Raw genomic sequence first — 22204 nt, forward strand, 5'->3', positions numbered from 1 at the left:
ATGAGAACGATACTTAAACAAGGGAAAGCTGTTCGTAGAAAGCAGACAGCTGAAAGTAAACGTGGACCGAACCTGACAGCAAGAGATTTGACATTAAGAAATTTAGTCAGCGCACCGAAGTAATTCACACACACATAAGGTATCTGTCTGCTGCTTTTACCTCCTCTCCACATACAGCAGTAAGTGGGGCAGGGGACAGGAGCAGAAGTGTAATTGGGTGTATTTTCCCAAAGAACAGTTCTCGCTCATACTTGACCACAGAAGTCTATTGTCAGTTTTTAGAAAGCTGTCAGGTTAGGAATACGGGGGGGTTTTGGCACCTTTTCTCAAATGCTGTAGAGGTTACATAAGAAATACATTTGGCATTTATGCATTTAAACATAATTCAGAAATGACAGTCTGGATACATGGTAGGATGGAGCAATTTAACGCACTCAAGCTTAGATTATCCTGTTAATAGGAAGATAGATGATTGATTTTTCCCTCAGCCAAGGCTGGCAACCTCATCCATAACGACCAGGCCAGGCTTAAAGTACTTTTGAGCTTGAATAGAGGTTTTTCACTGTGATAGTGAAGAAAGAACTACCACAAGCTTTGGCACAGGCTAACTAAAAAGGAAAGCGTAACTGTCAGCACTGCAACTTTCAATGGCTTTGAAATATAATATTGAAAATTACAATGCTGCTGACCAACATAATGAACACAAGAAACTCTCTGACTATTCCACAATTGCAACCTCATTTTCTAGTTCTCATCTTTCATGCCTCCACCTAATATTTACAACTTCAACTCTCCTGGTTTCTGCAACACATTAACACGTTTTTGAGCACAAATGTAAAAAACATTTTGGAAGCCGAAGGCGTAGGTACAGACTAAAACAAACAGATTATTAAAACAACATATCATAAGCAGCTGCTGCATTAGGAGAATTAATTTTATATTTAAGTCAATAAAAGCCTTTACTGTGGAGTCCCAGCCATTCTAGTGTGAGGTTCCACAACACTGTAGGAGCCAACAAACCTTGCCTTAAGTAGGCTCCGCACAGCCCCACACAGAAAAGATTGATCTTTTTGTTGAAAGTCCCATGATTACAACTTCCTTCTACCTTCTTTTGTTAATCTTGGCGTACACACCACAAACAGCAAGCACGTGTATTTTGGGGCTCAAATTCCCTAAAACGTGCAAGGAGAAAAAGCCAGGCTGTTTCCCAGCCACTAAGGAAGAGGCAAACTGCGAGGAGGGCTGGAGGAGGGTTGAAGGCAGGTGTCTCCAGCAAAGCGGGGCCACACGAGAGTTCTGCAGTGTTGCCTGGCAGCAACTAATTATCTGCCAGTGTGCTGTTTCCACGTGCCAACAGCCAAAGCCCACACAGGCAGCAAGCACGGGAAAGTACGTGCGTCAGCTACTGCTACAGGCTAGCTCCATTCTTTCCTAAGGAAAAAAAGCAGAGGTGCTTTGGAGGCTAGCCCTTGGCTGAGCTCTTACCATTACTGCAACAGCAAGGTCTATGAACCATGCGCTTAAACCAAAATGTCCAGGGAGACAAAAGTCTGGGAGATGCTTGAAATCTGTTATCAAAGACCAGACCACTGTCATACTAAATCAGCCATGCAAAACTGTCGTGGTTTAACCTGGCAGGCAGCTAAATACCACGCAGCCGCTCGCTCACTCACTCCCCCCCTCCCCCCCCCCCCCCCCGGGGAGAGAATTGGAAGGGTAAGAGTGAGAAAAACTCGTGAGTTGAGATAAAGACAGTTTAATAAAACAGAAAAGGGAGAATAATAATGATAATGATAGAATATACAAAATGAGTGATGCACAATGGAATTGCTCACCACCCGCGCTGACCGATAACCAGGTAGCGATCGGTACTTCCTGGATCACGCCTACCATTCATATACTGAGCATGACGTCACATGGTATGGAATACCCCATTGGCCAGCTGGGCTGGCTGTCCTGATTATGTTCCCTCCCATCTTGTGTACCTAGCTCAGTCAGTAGGCATGGGAGCTGTCCTTGGACTAGCAGGGTACTTAGCAACAACTGAAAACATCAGTTATCAGTGTTATCAACATTCTCCTCATACTAAATCCAAAACACAGCACTAGGGAGAAATTTAACCCTATCCCAGCCGAAACCAGGACAACAGTTCCACCCCAAAATGGTTGGGAAAACTCCAAGGAAGACTCTTAAGAACAGGTTAGATAAATCCCATCCAAAATGGCTTAAGGCATAGTTGTTCAAGGAAAAGGGTCACGCAGCCTCTTGAGAAATCTTTCAGCACTCCTTTCAGTGGTGGTCCTGTGATTACCTACAGGAAGGAAGAGAACCAAATCCCAACCTACCTGTCCATAGATCATCCCTCATTCTCCCCCAAGCTCCAAGATGACTCCCCCGCACCGGGGTTGATTACAGAGCAACTCAGACCCAGCCAAAAAAGACCCACCCTTAAGATGTGTCATCTGTAACCATCTCATTCATGAACTGCCAGAGTGCCATATTCCTCTTCCCCCCACCTCCCTTCCCACCTCCGCCTGCCCTTTAAGTCTCCCAAATGCCTCTGTGCTGTATGTGGTGGCAGCTGAGTTTTTTAATATGCACTTATTAAGATCCTAATTGAATCCCGCATTGCCTTGTGTGCGTCTTGCCAGCCGGAACATGAACAAGGCACCCTATAATTCAATTAGAAGGACCTGCAGCAAGCTGATCATTAATCTGTCAGGTTGTTAAGAAAAAGACATCTAGGAATAGGGGAGGAAGTTAAACAAAGGGAGAGTTGTTAACAGCACCCCTCCCCAATTCATGCAGAGACTCCCATACACATATTTGAAGTGTGGAATCCGCAATGCCCAAGCACTTGAATGACAGCTCACCACATCACTCCAACAGTCCTTTCTCTTGTTTCAGACAACTTAAAAGAGAACCTCAAAAGTTGGAATTACATTTTTTCTCACCAATCCTTCTCTGCTCAGATTCACGAGAGAAATACCACTAATATACACGACTACTGCAAACAAGGAAATCTCATTACCTGCCAAAACCCTGTTGACAGAGGAATGGGTGGCCAAGCCAGGCTGTCCCCGTTCATGGAAAATCCCAGCATAAGGCAAGTACTCTGGCAGCAAGAAGCGTCTGCAAAACAAAGAGAGTAAGCTTACATGGAGAAAGACATCCCAGTATACTACAGCCCTGGACGGCAACTGCAATTACTTTGAGGAAACATGACTATATTCCAGCAGACTATAGTAGAGGGAAGGCTGGACCCGTCTGCTTAGCCAACCACTTCACTGCTTCAAACAAAAGGCAAGTTACAGATTAGATCCTCCTCTGATCAACATGTCTGTGAAGATCAGCATTAAGCAAATCCTTTACCTCCCACAATAGCTTCCTAATCTCAAACCAGCACGTTGTGCTGAGAATCTCCAATCAGATTATTTTCCCCTCCTATTCTGCCTTCACGCCGTAGCCCCAACCTGCAGGTAAGAAGCACCATGCTGTCCTTCAAATGTCACAGGATAAGCTGATCATACTAACATGCCATCTCAGGGGTCCCAGAAATTGCAAACCAAGAACACAGCAGCCCTGTGCAAGAAAAGGAATCCATCTGAAAGCACCAGAGGGCTGTGCTGCAACTGCTACCTCCAGGATTTCCACACCCTTTTACTCTTACATGTACAAGCCTTACCTCGGGACAAAGCGCCCCAGCGATGGTGCAGACATGCGGGCATTCCGGGGAGCTCGGTGCCTGGATCGGTCTCCATTGTCCCTTCAGCAAAAGAGGAAAAAAAAAAAAAAAATCATACATTAAAAATACTATGTAATAAAGTATTCTCCAAGAAAAGAAAAACCCAACAACGTCACTTAGTCATCCTGAGCATGCCACTGAGATTTAATGGTTCTCCTGCATAAGTCTCATTCTTCTGATATTCCAAATTCATACAACTTACTGTACCAAAGACTCCTGACATTTTTACGTATGGGTAGCCTAATGTCCACTTCCTTCACTGTTTGACAATGTCTCAAAAGTATCAACAGAACAACAGAGTCAATGAATCAATGTTAGCATCTGAGCAAATGAATGAGAAACTTTAGAATTTGGACTGGGAGGGCAAAAGCAAGCACACCACAGTCCTGATGAGAACTTTCTGTTAGTCAGAGAGATCTGTTAAGTTTCACTTTTTCATTCCCAGAAGTGCAGGCAAAAGAGCATAATCTGCAGACTATTCTTTTGCACTCCTTCCCTCAAGGTCCGGTTTAAGTGCCATCACAGCTTAAGATAATCTCACCTTTCACAAGCTTTTCCAGTGAAGTCAGAAATGTTAGGTGGTATCAGACAAAACTGTACCTCCTCAAAAACCTCTCATTCTGTTTCACAATAAATGCCTGGGCCTTGGGGAATGAGGGGAAAGGGTCTAGCATCTATTGTCCTACAGCAGACACAGGAAAGTCATCTTCCCCAGGAGGGCAGTGCAACACCGAACAGGTCACCCAGAGAGGCTGCGGAGCTGTCATGCTCGGAAGTCTCAAGACAGGAGCTAGACAAAGCCATGGCTGACCCAGTCTGATTTTGGCAATAACAACCCTACAACAAGCAGGAGGCCAAAGCGGAGGATCTCCAGAGTCCCCAGCAAACAAAATTCCTGATATTGCATTCATGGGTCACAAGAGGACCTGTAATTATACAGCGCTAAAACTGCAAGGAAAATGATGAGAGTCCATCAGTGACTCTGGAGTTCTGAAACAGACCTCCGCAGTGCTTTATTCGCCGTTCAGAAATTTACTCTCTGCATGACCTTGCGCAAGTAGCAAGTCTGTTCTCCCTGGATTCCAGATCCCCATTTGTAATTGCAGCCCTACTTGTCTCCTTCCCAGGCAGCTGTGGGGAGAATATTACTTGCGGAGCCTCGGAATCACTAGGAAACTAAATACTCCTTATGCAACACACTAGCAGCACATTCCTAACCCACTCCAGCAAGCTGTGCATTTTATAATTTTTTTTTGTTTCGCTTTTTTAAAGTCAGTGAGCAAGAAACGTGGGCTGAGAAGAAAGTCCATTACGTGGCTGTTTCCCACACACTTGAGGAACCAGGAACACAAGAGCAGAGGTTGTTCTGCAAAGCTCGTTAGCATTTCAAGCTATTTCACCAAAACCAAATCTAAATCCAAGTTCAAAGCTTCCATTTCTCCTCCTACTGCAGACGCAGCATTTGCAGTTCACAGCCAAAGCCGCACGTCACCCTGAGGTTTCTGTGTAACCAGCAGGGTTCCTGAAATCAGCAAAGTAAAAGCTGCTGCTGTTCTTTTATCAGAGGCCTCCACCCTATTCAGATGTGGATCAATAACGAAAGAATCCTGGGAACTTGAGTGCTGACATATCAACTTCTCCTGCTAAAGAGAAAAGGCCAAAGGGAAAAAGAAGTGTCACGTTCCAGATCTTGCCACACACAGTAAGAGCTAGTGGAAGTCAGACAAGAAATACACTTTTTAAAAGTCCAGGTAGCAGTTTTTGAAACGACGCTGATATGCAGCCCTGGGAGAAAAGCAGCAAAATGATTTTCAGGGTTTGCATTTGCTTTGGACATTTACTAGAATCAGAAGATGCTTTTGAAAGGGACAAATATCAGCACAAGAGGAACAACAGCAGGACTACACCCTGCAGAACTCTCCAGTTGAAGAGAATCTCTGCAGCAGGTTTCAAAAGGAATGAGAAATTAGCTCCAGCAAACAAAAGAAAAGAAAGGTGCAAAGTCTCCTACAGTCCAAATCAAGAGACCTAAAGCAACTAATTGTTCAAGATTTTTAAAATGCCACTAGCCAATGCTCTTAGCATCCACAAAAACATTTTAGGACGCAAATTTTTTAATCAACGAGACTTTTTGATGCAAGAACTCCATCCTGTACTGTCCCATTCGCTGTGCATACAACCCTCCCTCAATACAAAAAGCCTAAAAGGGAAAAAATATCGACTAGACTTTTCTTCATTTTTCACCATGACAGACACAGCCTCTATCGATTCAAGAGACAGCAATCTATTTTTAACATCCCTTTCAAAAAAAAAAAAAAAAAAAAAAAAAAGAAAAATTAAAAAACACCACACCGCAATTGCCACAGCCCTATAACCCACACAGCAGAATTGGGAATGAGAGACAGTGACTATCCTTTGAGAATGCTAGAATTCCTATTTACTGTAATGGAAGTGTAAGATACACTCCCCTGTGCTGAAAAGGAATATTACTAAACATTACTCTGAATCACTAATTTACAGAGTCATTTATATCTAAACTCCCATGCTCAACTCCATACAAGAATGTTTTTAAGCGTCTAGTGCTGAAAAGCTAGAACAGCTGATATTACCCCGGTGCCAGCTGAAGATTATTTCTGCACCTTCTAAAAAGGAAAATAAAAAAACCCCTACAGATCAGTGAAGATGGGTGGCACTTTGTGTTATTTCTGTACCACATACAGCCTGCTGACAGGGAGGAGAGCAGATGTTAGCACGACTGCAGTGCCAGCGTGAAGCACTCCGGCAAGAAATGAAAAGTTTCCAAAGTTGTCTCAAGTACTGGTGAAGATCTAACGCTCTACTTTCTATTTAGTGTCAACTACTTACAGACTCATTAGCTAACGATTTGCAGTGGATAGTTTAGTTAACACAGCCTGCAAAAGCAGATCCCTCGGAGTGTGTGTGTCTACATAAAAAAAAGCCTCTTCTGTAAAGCAACTCATAACCTTGCAAAAGTAAATGAAACAAAAATGTGCCACAGCAAGTGCTGTAAGAGGGCTAAAACGGGTCTCCTGCAATGCCCTTTGTTTTAAGTGCACCAGCAAATATGAACAGCACAGGGAAACTTCTGCAGTGAAAAAATAATAATGAAGGAACTAAGCAATCCATTGAGCAAGGTGCAGGGAAAGAATCAGAAGTAATCAGCACATAAGGTGACAAGGGAGACTTAATACTGTAATTATTAACAGACTAATTTGTCTCAGGAGGAAAACTGCAAGAACCAGCAAATGGTCAAAACAACTTTAAGGGTCTGGCTCAAAATTTAGATCATTCATAATTTGCTCAGATACTAGTGTGGAACAGATCAAAACAGCGATATGGAGAATAAGAGTTGATAGGGGAAAAACAGCATTAACACTAACACAGAATGGAGCAGGAAAAGAAAGCAATTCCCAAACATTCAGGAGATTTATGGACCTTTAATAGGTCATAAGAAAGATGAAAGTTTACCCTAAAACCCTAAAAAAAAGACAGTCAAATCTCCTTGGATTTTTCCGCTATTTGTTTTGTTTGCTTGTTGAGAGAAAAGTTGACCAATGTAAATATAATGGAGTGGCAACGCCAGCTCTGAAAACAGAGATGGAGATGCAGAACTTTGCATCCTGAAGTTTGGAGAAAAAGGCATTCTTTTTCATCTGGTAACTTGGCTACCGCATTAATAACTGAGTGGATACAGAAGATAGTCAAGACTGTCAGAAAGGAAAAAAAGCTATGTTCTGCTTTTCTATCTTGGCAAGAATTCTCTTTAATATTTAGAGATTGTTGTATCAGGAAGTGAAATTAAACACACAGCATGGGATTTCTAATGCAATCTGTTCGCCTAACTGTTCCCATTGTAGTCAATATTAAAACTCCCACTGACTAGACTGCCAATAGAATTAGGTCAACAATGACCATTTTGAAAAGCCATTTAATTATCAGAGTCAGCACCAGTAAGCCATGCAAGTTCATAACAATCAAATTGTATCAAACCAAGCCAATTGTTCCGTATTTTCACCATTTTATCGTGCTTCATGCGAGTCAATTTAAAATGCTAAACCAATTTCTATTGCAGAGGTTAGACACTTACATACAATAGAAATGCTAAATAATTGGTTAAGTGGCCTCTCCTAATATCCTTAATGGTTGGCACTGGATTCAGTTGCACCATCTTGATGTAACAGAAAAAAACAATAACATTTTCTTGGTACTTCAAACATTAAGTATCTCCACTTACTTGCTATCAATTTTTTAAGACTGCAGGAGGTTACTTCAGAGGAGACAACACAGAGGGCAGGAGTAGCACAAAGATCCTATCAGGAGCTCAGGGGAGGTTACCAGAAAATGCAAACTTATTTGGCTTTAGAGGTTGGTCAAGTCTGTCTCTAAAGAGGGTACCTGGAGGATGTCATATTAAACTGGCCATACTAAAGAAGAAACAGGTCCTGAAATCTTGCAGTTCACTTCACGGGATTCACTGCTGATTTAGATGGAAACAGATGACATATATCCTGGGAAGGGTGTACTCACAAGAGCTGCATAGGACTACGAGATAAAGTGTGTACTATGTTTCACAAAGGTTATAGAAGTAGGAAAAAAGGTGGTGAGGGGAACGTCACGTTTGCTGGTGATTCTAAGAACGCGTCGATCACTCTCCAGCACCATCCTGATGAGTAAGGGACATACAGTGTTGGGAACACTATGATAGAAAGTTAACTACTAGCTTTACAACTGAGAGGAGCAGCAAATACCAGAAGATGTTAAAACTTTAGTTTTTCCTCTGTCTGATCCTACAAGATCCTGAGCACCTCCTACAAATTAAGTCAGGCAAAACTGGGAGCGTTTCTAGGAAATAAGCCTCTTAAAATAGAGAGGTAAACACGAAATAAAACCTTGACATTCTGAATATTTCAGCGAGACACAGGTATCCTAGAAGACAAAAGGAAAAGCCACACTGCAAGTTGGTTGTAAGTCTGCAGAGACACATAGTAGCTGGAATAACATCTCCTGGATCAGCAGGACTAGTCTCTTAATCAAAAAATACAGGTTCCAACCATATATGCTACTTTACTCACAGTCCTTAAGTCTTGGAGAAGTTGTAAACTCAACCCAGAAAAAGGGGACCACCCTACTTATGGCTCTGAGGACAAGAGTATCTCACCTAAAAACAGGATTATGTTTAAAAGAAAAGATTCAAGACAACTGACTTCTCTGAGCAGAGACTTTTTTCCACAAGTAGATAGAAATAAGCAAGTCAGGAGCACTGGTCCTATCAAAAAGGGTGCAAGTATTGACATCCATAGATATTAAAATGACGAAAACACTGATTTAAAAGAATATACATAACCTGCTAAAAATGAAAGGTATAAATTTATCTATCTGTCTTTGAAGGATATGACCATTACTGTAGGAGAAGTACTTAAGGCAGAACAATAAGAAACAAGAAGGAGACAACAAGAAACAAGAAAATTTAAGCAAAAAGAAGCATCTGCTACACAAAAAGCCTTTCCTGGCACTAAATGTATTAGGACCATGGAGCAAACTCCCCAAGTATAACACTGGAAGCCAAACAAAATTGAAGAATAAAAATATTAGAGAAACTGCAAAGAGCAATGCGGCCCAGCTGGAAAGACAGAAACTAGAAGAACAGATTTTTAACATAGCTACTTAATACAGTAATTGATAAAGAAGTTAGGTAAGTCACCTAAGACATGGTGCCTTTCCATCTTCCTATGTTCATCTGACGGCTAAAATGCCAGTCTTTCACTGCAGCTTTTTCAAGGGAACACCAGGGAAAACTTATATCTATTTATCAGCTAAAACTTCCTATAAAACAGCAGACTGCTGAGCTACTAATGGCTCCTCTGACCAGAGGGAAACAACCCCCCCCAGCCTTGATTATCTCTCAGAGGGCTGTTCAGGGGAAAATGTATTTACAAGATTAAAAATGGCACTTCAGAAGATCAAGTGTTTCAGAGAAGCATCACATAAGAGAGGATTTATCACCTGGTCAAGAGAAACAGCAGCACTTGCCCATTAAATGCCAAGGATTAACTGCTTCAGAGAAAGACTGATTTGGAACCAGAATGAAGCACTCACTCTTACTTAGGCGCAGTATTCAGTTGCCTCTATTTTAATCACCTCACTGTGTGGTGGGCTCACAAACTGATGACACCTTTTAGAGTAAGACTAATACACTCCATAGCTACAGTAAGTCATTAGAAAACAGAAACATCAGAGGCCAGACGAAGGTAGAGAATCCCTACTCCTCAGCCTAGACCTGGTATACGGGTATTAAGGAAACCACTGTATTCAGTGTTTTATAAAAAAACAGGGCATCCACCACTACAACCACCCTTCCTCTGAGACCCCTTAATTAGCCACTTTCAAACATTCATAGAAACATGAGCATGACTAGGGAAAACATCATTACGGCTAATTCTAATTACTTGGAAACTTCACAACTGGTGCTCATTGAACACAAGTCTGTAGCGCAAACATACAAATGGCTGCCCCATCAGGCTTCCATACCGGAATAAAGTGTCAAAAGTAAGCACCAACTTTTTTTTTTTTTTTTTTTAATTTATTGCTCTGTTATGTTACTGCTCTTCCAAGGGAAACAGAAGTGAAGACATAACTGCACAAGCAACCCTGATCTTTTAGACCTACAGGCTTGAAGAAAGCTAACCACTGCCTGTTCTGCGTGGCCAGCAACAAACTAGTAACAGCTTGCTTCCTAATCACTCTCATTAACAGCAGACATCACCTACTAGGTGACCTAGTTTGACTTAAGAGTTTCACAGACACAAAATAAAAGCAAAAGGAAAATAATGAACATAGCTCATAAGTAGCAGAAAAACTCAGATGCATGAAGGGTACCATCTTGACATCAAAACTGTTTCTACAAGCCCAGGCAACCAACAGTATGGAATATGATGTGAGCTTTTCCGGGAACTGTCCTCTTTCAAAAGGCACTCATTCTTTCACCACCCTGCTATGAAGACACTTGCCTTGCTGGAATGTGACTTAATGGTAAAACAACATTATGCTGGAGAGGTTAGCAATATCCTGCGGTACTGCTGCAAGGAAATAGTCATTGCCTGTCACCGCATTCAGGCAGTATTATTAGACATTAAGACCAAGATAAGGGGAATATAAAAGACTGTCACAAAAGAGAAAGATAAAAAGAATAGGGAAAATGAAGCTGCAGGCTACTATGAGTAGATCACAAGCCAAGCTAAGACTCTCACTAATCCTTGAAAAATGAAGTTCAAAGAGTAGATTCAATATCATTTCCATTCATCCAGGACTTGTTAGCATTCTTAGCCTGCAACTGTGTTTAAGATGATGAATATAATTAACATAAATTTCTATGTATCTGGAAGCAACATCCCAGTGCTAACTGCTCCAGAAACCTATAACAGAGAGGAAAAAAACAGCACAGAAAGTGACCACCAAGTTCCACAAAATTCAGGTCTGCCCTGAAAGCCAGTTTTGAGAAAGTCCATCTTCATCAAAAACAATGAGGCAGAGCCATATGAGCCAAGAAACAGAGGCAGAGGAAACGGCATCAAAACCACAGATAAAAGGGCTCTGGGAAGAAAACAACAAAGGCAGGTACGTACAAAAAATAGCAATCCTGCTTTTAATATCTTTATCTGAACTCAAATAACAAATTACTAACAAGAATATTATTTGTAGCTGCTCAAGTAAGACAGACAGATAACAAACTGTCCCATCTAAGACTTCCAGAAAGAAATCACTGCTTTTTCTGCAGTATACTGGTGCGTCACAGATCCTAAAAATCCATTTCCATCACCATTTAAGTGACATGAAGAGCCCATATAGATTCTCACATCTCCTACCATGTCTTTTGTTAACCTCAAATGTAAACATCAGGATGATAATGAGAAAAATGGAAAAAAACCCTCAGCCTAATTGCTTTTAGAAACCTCACAGTTCAGACACGCTACCCCTCTACCACTACAACAAAAGGCTACCGTTGATCAAGTCACCTCTCTTATCCACCCTCACTATGTCCTTTCAGAACTTAGCACCTGGCATCCCATCCACCCTGAGGTGTCAGCTTAAGCTATAGTCACCCTACAGAGTAAACCCCTTTCCTTACTGCTGGGATTCCCTACGCTTCTCCCTCCACAATGACAGAACTTGTCTTGCTGTTCTGGAGCTGTAGATCAAAAGCTCCCTGCTTATTTCAAGTCTCACACAAAACTTTAGCCATTCCAATCTCTCCTTTCTCCTGCCAAGAAAACCTGGCTCCTATCTGAAGGAGTTTCTTTTGCAGAAGTTGAAGGTTGTCAGAGGAAGGAAAAACCACTCTGAAATACATGAATGCACAGTGAACAGCTGGGAAGGAGAGCAGTAAAGACCAAGACTGGCTGTACAGAGAGTCCAAGTTCTACCCGTGTGCTCTCAGTAGTTGGTGTGCTAAGAAAAAACAGGAGGTGCATTGTGAATTTGGCATTTGTGCAGATTAGTGCTCCCATTGCTGTGTCTCTAGCAAACAATGATACAGAGTCAGACTGAAAAGGTAGAGACCGGATTTAAAAACGAGCGTGGAACTCCTTCACAAGGGTAGGGAAGAAGTTATTTCAGTAAATGGTAGTCTCCAACCTCCCTCTCCCCTCACTCAAACTTCCCAAAATCTGTCTCAGCCATTAAGCAAACCTCATGCTTATTCTCACCATGACACACAACTCCCTCGCTGAAACCCACTTCCACCATTCTACTTGAGAAGTAACAGGGAGAAGAGAATCCCAAACCAAACCTACTACCCAACTGCACACTGCTGAGTAACCACACTGCCACGGCCATTGTCTCCCCTTCTCTCTCTCACAACAATGTTAGTTCAGACACAATTGCTTCCAAGCAGTTCCTAATTAATATTTTCCGGTACCAAGTGCACAAGTCAAGGTTCTTAAAGAAGCTAACAAGAAAAGATGCTTTAAATGAAGACATTCCAAAAGAAGGGTGATTGCCTGGATCTTGCATGAAATGTCTAATCAGCCGTGCACTTTTCTCCTTAATACATAAAAAAGTTAAACCAAAACGCCAGCCTGAAGCGGAGCACCGACTATGACACAAAACAGACTCCCAAACCAAACACTTCACCTATGGAAGAGGCCAAAAAGAATCTACCATACTATTCTCCGAAACAAATGAAAATCATATTCAAGAAACGGGAAGTGAGACTTACAGCTTTAACGCAGCAGCAGTCAGCTGGCAGGCTGCGATCTTAGAACCTTTTAAGGCAAGAGGCTATTGGAAGAACTTAGATTTGGCAGTTCTTGCTGTGACAGTGTCAACAAAGCAACCAAAAATGGCAGAAGACAGGCATGGCGGATACTCATTTATCTTATGCACTTATGAAGAGACCCCTGCAAGATGCCCATCTGAGAAACCGCAAGACTTGGTCCAGAACATGCCTTAAACGAAAGGATATTATGTTGACAAATAAAGCCAAATAATATCACCCTGCATCTTGTAAGCTTTCCTTAAGTGATTCATCAACTCTGCAAAGCAAGAGCCTGCTTCCACAAAACCAGAATGCCCATTATGGTAAAACAGTGCCTACAGTGCTCATATTCTCTGTCTGGGTGCTCAGTGGTGTCTCAAAAGAAATAAAAAAGATAAAGCACCAAAACAAGATTTCAGGCCTGTGAGGTAAAGCCCTCCTTGTTGAAGACACAACAAAGACCTTCCTAGTCTGTGACAATGGCACACCTGAATGGATCCACCCCAGCACAGATCTTCCTGGGAGGAAGGAGAAAGGAGAGGATAGAAAGAGGAAAAGCTGCAGACATTAAGAGTGTAATTCCAAGCTCCTTCATATCTAGATTCTACCAGGCAGCCCACTCTCAAAAGCAGACAGAGTCGTCAGCCACAGTCACACCTTTAGCCTTGGCTTGAAAGCCTTTACAGAACTGTAGTGAAGGATTTGAGCAAGGCTTTCAGACAGCGAGGTGGTGCACTGTCCTATATATCTGCTTTTCAGTCTGACAGATAAAACGAACCTGCATTTGTATATTTGTTCCCACGCTTACTGCAGACAAAAAGGGACATAGATGGCCAGAATTCATCTCCAGAAACACCTTCACATTCTGATTATGGTGACAGATTTAGAATTACACATGAAAAAAATTAGCTTGCACAATCCGAGGAGTCCTAGAAGCATCACCCACAGTCTCCAGCATCAGAGCTGTTCTGGACTAAAGGAAGTCTCTAAAAAAGACCCAGTCAAACTTGTTGAAGAAGTCAAAAGAAAAGATAGTTTAGCTCTAAAAATCTAAATTCACTATGTGATCCACACATAAGACACTCAAAAAAGACGTTGGAATTAGAAGGTTCAACATCTATGACTTGTCTATAAAGAATCTATTTTTACCAGTTATGCCGGAAGACTAAATTGACGTCATTCTCCACTCAGAGATTCTTATCCCAGAATTCAAGAAGCCTTTTCATTTTAGCTTAGGATTCTGCTAAAGCCAACCTTAAAACCCACTTACATCAATTTTTACAACCTAATATTACAATCTGCATGTATATTACAAACTGTATTAAATGCTTTCATGCAGACATGACTAAGTTTACAGTTGTCAGTTGTATTCAATAAGCAGTAAGATGACAACAGTGACAGGTTAAACACAGGCAGCACATGTAGAGAGATAACATCTTATTAGACCAAATAACACAGTTATAGCTTGTGTCTCCCTCCTCCTCCCCTGTCCATAAAAGCTGGTATAATAGAAGGATATTACAAATACCTATAAAAAACGACTCTAATTCACATTCTTAGTCCAACACTACTGCTACTGCTATCACAAACTAAGCGTATTTATGAATGAATTCAAATGAGCTTCTGGAGAAACCGCATAGAGAAAATGACAACATTAGACTGACATACAGGAGGAGAGGTTTTAGCTTAAATTTAGAGGCCATATGCACACAAACAGTGCAGAGGCCAAGTTTTTCATGCCCCTTACTAGGTCATTAGGTAAGCAAAGCTGAAAAGATACAATAATGAATCTTAGAGGAGAAAAATCCTTAGAACCCCACAAAAGATGAAAGCTGAGAAAGGCTTGTCTCCCAGGCACCCTGCACAAGCACAGAGCTCACTCCTTGCCCAGGGCTCTAGGTATAGTAAAACCAACCGGTGTTTAATGCCCCTTACACATTTCTCCTGATCTCTAGGAAAATGCAAGAAGAGAATCTACCAACTACGTTAACCAGTTTAGAAAGATAAAGCATCAAGGCAATTTGCTATGGCTTTTACATTTAAAAAAAATTCACTGGATTCCAGGAGAAAAGCATGACCTGCAGAGAGCTAGACACAGTAGCAACTCCCTGTCCTACATCAGATCTGGATAAGCAGGGAAGACAAAGCATCTAAATCAGCGCAAGAAAGTAACACTCGAAAAAATACATCACTCTGCTCAGGTGAGCAAGCAAAGAAGGAGGGATACAGGAGCCAAAAGGAGAAGCAAGAACTCTGTACAGGAGATTTCACTGTGAAGTGTCAGCAGAAGAAATCAAACGAGTCACGAGACAAGTTCCAGCTCTAAGGACCCCCACACAGCAGCTCCCTCTAATGAGCCAGGAGAAATAATGAAGCAGAGAAGGAAAAAGAAAGAAAATCTTGATTGCACAGACCAGAATTCAATATGAAATACTCAACCAACAAATTCAGCCACTGCACAGTAAGGAGTAAACACTTCTTTTTGCTCAGTATGAAATGAAAGACAACCTTAGCATGGCTGATTGAATTGCTTCCCTGACTGGGTGCTCTTACTGTGTGAATATTATCTGCAGGGGAACACACTTCTCTGCAGGCATTTGCCTGGCTCTGTGCATGAAGAACTTACCATCTCTTCTTTTCCCAGCAGAACAAGCCACCCCAGACAAAGTTAATGGAATAATGGAAATATGAAGGTCTATGCTTGCAACGCACCCGCCTCACAAAATGGGCCCAGCAGCCACCATATTTCTGCTCTTCCAGACCATGAAGCTGCTTGGGAAAAGCTACTGGGCAGTGACTCTTCTGCATTATCTCCCCTCATTTATATCTTACACAAACAAGGCCACAATGACAGGGGAGGACATTCACTCACCCTCTACTTCTGAATATTTAATTGCTGGAGCATGAAACGACAGCTTCACAGAACAACATTCTAACAAAAAAAGTCTACCACCACTTAAAAAGTCAGAAAGGGACTAGTATCTTGCTTTTCTGGGAATAGCTAGTGTTACCAGTGTCCTTCATAAAGGGACTTCACCCTGACACAAAGGACGTGGAACTTTAACAACATGCCATCTCAAGTACGTACCACTGCAGCAAGTCAACATGAAAGTTATGATAGCAGCAAAGTTGACACCATCCTCTGCTGACACCAGCAACATAAAAGCCCAGATTTTTGAGGAGTTCACGGCTCCCACCAAACACACCTCCCTACCACACTACCACCGTAGGCTACTTCTATGACCACGTTCAGAATCATCCTATGTTTTAATCACAATGTACACAAAGGGGGAAAAAATTCAGTGAAATACTTAAAGTACTCGGGGAAAATCCCGTATTTAAAAGGAAATGACTGAAGACAGACTAGAAAGGCCATATTCTGTTTTCTGCTAAATCCCTGAGCTTTTGGTCTCCGTGCCATCTAAACAATCCATTACTATACTTCCATTTATTGGAAAGAGTTTGCAACAAATTGTCTGCTGGGATTACACTGGGTATCACTAGAAGTCCAAAAGCAGATGCTGTCCCGGCCACGCTCCCTCCCAGCCCCTCGCGCACCTGGCAGGGCACGGGAAGATGAAAAGTCCTTGACTAGCGTAAACGCTACTTGGCAACAACTAAAACGTCAGTGTGTTATCAACATGATTCTCATACTACATCCAAAACACAGCACTATACCAGTTAATAGGAGGAAAATCAACTCCATCCCAGCTGAAACCAGGCCACCAAGTCTTCCAAAAAAACAATCCCAGGAATTTCAGCTAATTTGACAAAGTTGTACAGATAGAGCAAGTAACAGTAACAGAACATGTCTGGCTGTCTTCTACAGCTTTAGACCAAAGAACTAAGTCCTGAAAAGCCTCTCAGTGGTTCCTATTCTGTCTCAAGATTTGAAGGCTCTAATAAACTCTTGAGCCCCCCTCTGTTCCATGGGAGAAAGAGATTCTCCTTTTCTTTATTTAACCAGTCTTTTAAATCTGGTTGAGACAGCCTGATGTGTTGAGGGTAGCCTAAAGCATCCTTAATTTTCATAACAGAAATGACAAGACCCATTTGTAGCAATCACTGCTCTAATTACTGATTGAATGACTTAACCTGTTCCTACAGGAAGCCTGAGATGTCTTTGATTGGTAAACAGTAGGAAGCCACAAAGCAGTCTTGTGCTGACAACAGACTCAAGCAAGGGAGCAAGGCAGCATGCACACTTACTCAAAATCTTCAAATTCCAGATCGTTTCCCTCTACAGATGGGCTTGAGTTCTCTGAAGTGGAAGAAGAGGAGGAGGAAGAAATATCGCATGGAGCGCTGTCGAATACTGTCCCTCCGGGAAAGATACTGGATCATCCTCTGAGCATAATATGCAGCAGGAGACAACCTGAGCAAGAGAGATATACAGACTCTCGTTACACAAGTATAGAATGACAGCCAGTCCTATTTTTCCTTTTAAGCTCCAAGTGCCAGGACAGTAACAGCATATCACCAAATTGGCTGTTTGCATTTTATCCGTGAGTAAGACAGAGTAAATAAAGAAAGCAAGTAGAAGTAATTTTCCCTTTATACGCTACACTCCCACGTGATTCCCTTGTTGTGCAAACAGAAGCACTACACAGTACCTATAGACAAAAAGCTCATGCACAGCACAGAGAAGTTTGCTTCTCAGAACTCTCTGGAGACCATTGTTTCATTTATTACCAGTTCACACAACTAACCCCAGCAAGCATCCCTGATAAGAATCAAGCCCGCTCCCAATGTGAACTCTGCTTGAAATGCCAAACAGCAGCAGCGTTCAAATAAACATTGAAGGAAGGTGCTGTTGTTTTGAGGGTACTTAATGGGAACACCATTAAGTATTAAGCAGGAGAAAAAAAGGTTTAACAGCTTTATTTAACTACTTTGTAATCCAAATGGTAGGGATTTCATATAGTGGCAATTTCATCAGATCCACTAGATGTATGTTAAGGGGAGCATTAAAAGCCTTGCATCCCACCTGAAGGGAAAGCCTTCCTCTGCAATTAACTTTTAATTCTCTCTCATGCATAACTTGGCCTTTGTTTGCATCAGCTATCATGCGCCAGTATTACCCCCTTCCTTGATGCTAGACAGGTAAAAAACACACTCTCTTTTCCTACCCTGCATATATCCACAGCTCCTAGCACATGCTTTCTGTGACACAGTTATTCAGTATTGAAGTCCAGTCACCTCAGATGCTTGAATAATCATTTATTTAGCCTTATTTGGATTAGACTTGAACTCTAATTTGGGGGGAGGAGGGGAGATGACAACACCCCCCCCAAGTAATTACACATTAAGATGTCTATTCCTTTAATTTCTAGCTCCCTCCCCACCCCAATACATGTGTTTGCTTTTGTTCTTTTTTATTCAATTCAAGTTATCAGACCGGTACTACCCAGGGTCATGAAAATACAATCTCATTTCCTGCAAAGGCACCACGGGCAAGAGACTGATAATGGAGAGCAGCCCTAATTTTTAACCTACAAATGAAAGTGTGAACAGCTTTAAACAAAGAAAAATAAAACAAAAAACCTCAAATGAACAGTGAATTCCAGGGGATAGTCTAGAGATGAAAATATACTCATTTGCAACCACAAAGAGAGGTGGCCTGTCTGCCTTATAGGAATGCTACCTATCTTCAGAACCAAGTTTCAAGCTAAATTCATTTTACAGTGGACCTGACCATCAGCCATGAAGACTCTTAAGGATATGTTTAACTTTATAGTGACCTATACCACAGTTTCACTGTATTACACTGCAACCAGCAACAAAAATGCAACTCCATAATCAGCTCTAATAACATGATTGTTAACAAGACTTTTTATTTTTTTCTCCCTTCCAGAGTTGCACCAATTCAATGGGAATGAACTGGGAGTAAGGTTTTGCTTATATATGGCTAAATTTCACATCCACAACAGCATGAGCAGCAACCAACCAGACCAGGTCTGATAAAGTGCTCTGCTACTATCCCTAAAGTCATATTTCAATGGAAAACTACATTTAATAGTATTTCTAGAGACTGCTCCCTAGAGCAGCACAAAAGAAATGTACTAATTCTTCAAGGGATAGATTGTATTAATGTTGTTTTGGCTGCAGACGCCCATCAAGGACATTCTATCTCCCATTCCGCCATACATTCAGGGCATATAAGCAAAAGAGAAGGTGGCAAGAAAGAAGGAATTAGAAGTCACGTAGACACAAAGAGAGAGCATCTTCCCCAAGGTAAGCTCCCTGTACCCTACTAGGCTGCCATCTTGGTAAAGAGGCAAGTTTAGCAGACAGACTACAGGCTCAGGGGTCTAAAAACTTGGTCAACAAGCAGCAAAAGGATAAAGGGAACCACACACACCGTCTGTTTTGGATTCCTCCTGGATCTTTTATGCACTGTTTGATGAGTTAAAGCTGTTCATGCTTATGTAACGTAGAAGGCTTCGCTGTACAAACACAGCACTTCTCTCTACTCCCCTAAAGACTTAATAAGCCAAGTATAAAAAAGCAAGGCATTACAGCAGTGCACTCAGAAATGAGGAGCTGTTCTCTTCTTTGGCCTTTTCCATAAGCCAAAGCCTCTGTGTATGCCTAAAAATAAGTCTATGGCATAATATGTGCACATAAAGAAAGAAAGGAACATGGAAACAAGGCAACACTGGAAAACATGAACAGTGGTCTCAGCAGTCCAGCAGTGTAATCACTGAAACCTTTTTCTTTGCTAATAGCACGCCAAGGGAGAGTTTTACAGAAGGATATGAATAATGAGTTTTGCAGACATTTAGTCTTCTCAAATTATGCAGCACATCACAAGAAAAAACACAATGATGCTTGTTAGAAGAACAAGAAAGAGTAGGCAATAAAGACTGGCCATAATGGATGACAAGATGCCAGATTCAGCTTCCTGACAGCACATGGTATGTAGACTGGATAGACTGCAAAAAAGATTTCCAAAGAGAAGACAAGAAGCTTATGTCTGATACACAAAGAGAAAGGTGCGAGGGATAAAATATAAAAGGGCAGAGGAGAAACATATTCAAAGCAATAGGCTAAGGAATTAATCTTTGCAGATGAGTGCATGCAGGGCAAAAAAAAAAAAAAAATTGTATTTGTCAGGCTGTATCTATCTTTGGAATACAGTTATGACACAAATCAGAACCAGAGCTGAGAGCCAGCATAAGAGATTTAGCTGTCCTGGAGGGAGGAGAAGGCTGCAAAACAGCATAAGAAACACCAGTTAACATTAAACATATCTCTTCAGTTCATTCAGCTATTGAACACAACTGTAAATCAGCCCCTGACCAAAGCTAGTCTACCAGCTGGCTAAAGACACGCCAGTGACAGCAGGCTGCCTAGTCCGTTTATTTCTCACCTGTATTTCTAACAAAGCAGCGGCAAAACACAGATAGAAGTTATCCAGTAACTCTTAAACCAAGTTTGCATCCACAGGACAGTAGGCTGTATTTGACAACACCACAGGAGCTAAATTAACCTAGTCTCTGAGGTGACTGGACCCCATTTAGTGGAGCAGATGGTTCAGAGGAGGAGAGGCGATGCTGCCACACGTAACCGCCACAGAACAAGGCACTGAGTGGGAGAAATGCTGCAGCGCAAAAACCAGCACCAAGCAGCTTCTGTCTCACGCAGCCACCATGTCATCGAGCGGCAGCGCATTCTCTAGGCACCCAGTGCACGGCCAGTGAGAAGTGGAACTGAGGGAAGGAAATGTTTTCTAGCATTAGTAAAGTTCAAGTATCGCGCTCTAAACGGCATCATGAGTACTGAAGAGCGAGCTACTACATTGCACAGTGTCCTCAGCGACAGTTAGATATCCAATCCAGCTGGCCATATTTATGGACAACATGAAAACTTCTACACAAAGGCTGCTTCTCTTCACCCTCCCTCATTTTAGTATCTTCTAAGGAAGTAAATTTTAAAAAAAAAAAAAAAAAAAAAACACACCCCACACGTCACAAGAACATCATTGTCTAGACCCAGTTCCCCAAGACAGCCACAAGAATTGGTGTATCTGCATCCAAGAGCACGACACTGCTGTGCAGACCCCCAACCTTCCTAACATTTCAGAAGTACTGACACCACTCATCAACCCTGCCTTGATGCTGGTGGTGGCCAGGAGGTTCACTGACATTATTACAGCTCACATATCTAAATGTGTCTCAGCCAGCAGACCTGTTTTAAAGGGGTTACCTGATTGGTGCCATTAATTTTCTTGGTGATATCTATAGTGGCATACATACCACCAATCCTTGAGCTGAAGGCAATGCTGGTAGTGGACATCAACTTTTGATTGCTTCCATTCCACTTAAGCCTTCAACACACAGGCAACATTCAGCCTGAGGGTCTCTTTCCCAGTAACTTTCTAGCAGCTTAGATTTTTTTTTTCTAGAGACAAAAACAAACATCTACCAAACACCCTTGTGATGCTTTAGATATGCAGTTTGGGAGCATCTTTTTGATTTTTTTTAAATTAAAAAAAAAAGAAAAGAAAAAAAGGTGTTCTTTGATGACAGCTTTGATTCCTCTGCAGATTGTTTTCTGAGCTCAGTACATATGGAAACTGTGGAAAATGACAGAACAGCCAAGCTGACCTTAGAGAAGTTCAGCAAGGCCACTGAGAAAGACTGCTGCAGTCTGCATCAGAATATTCATTCTAAATCTGAGGGAACTTCAAAAAATGTTCTCCCTGCCTCACTCCTGACTTAGGTTATTCAAACATAGCACCATTACAGACAGTAGATGCAGAAACAAAACTAACACACACACACGCTCTTAAAAATAAATTCTTCAGATCATGGAGTTTAAAAAAAAACCAAAACACTCCATTGGAGGCGGCTTATATGTAAGTATATATATTTTCTTCAGGGGTCAGTATTGGGACCAGCGCTGTTTAACATCTTTCTCGGCAACATGGACAGTGGGATCGAGTGCACGCTCAGCAAGTTTGCCGATGACACCAAGCTGAGCGGTGCTGTCAACGCGCTGGAGGGAAGAGATGCCATCCAGAGGGACCTTGACAGGTTTGACAGGTGGGCCCGTGCAAACCTCATGAAGTTCAACAAGGCCAAGTGCAAGGTCCTGCCCGTGGGTTGGGGCAATCCCAAGCACAAATACAGGCTGGGTGGACAATGGATTGAGAGCAGCCCTGAGGAGAAGGACTTGGGGGT

The 22204-nt window shown here is 41.9% G+C and overlaps 1 protein-coding gene across 1 annotated transcript in view; it reads right to left on the minus strand.

Moving 5' to 3' along the window:
- Positions 1–3031: 3031 nt before the first annotated feature.
- LOC104080051 (activating molecule in BECN1-regulated autophagy protein 1-like) overlaps positions 3032–22204 on the minus strand; it is a gene marked incomplete at its 3' end in the record, with an annotated part of 45217 nt that continues 26044 nt past the window's right edge. The window contains 4 exon segments of the mRNA XM_009582308.1: positions 3032–3132; positions 3686–3766; positions 17229–17309; positions 17311–17394. Of these exon segments, the coding sequence (XP_009580603.1) occupies positions 3032–3132; positions 3686–3766; positions 17229–17309; positions 17311–17394 (347 nt within the window).

The sequence above is a fragment of the Fulmarus glacialis genome, unplaced genomic scaffold (genome assembly GCF_000690835.1).
Source record: "Fulmarus glacialis isolate BGI_N327 unplaced genomic scaffold, ASM69083v1 scaffold3287, whole genome shotgun sequence".
Taxonomy (NCBI): domain Eukaryota; kingdom Metazoa; phylum Chordata; class Aves; order Procellariiformes; family Procellariidae; genus Fulmarus; species Fulmarus glacialis.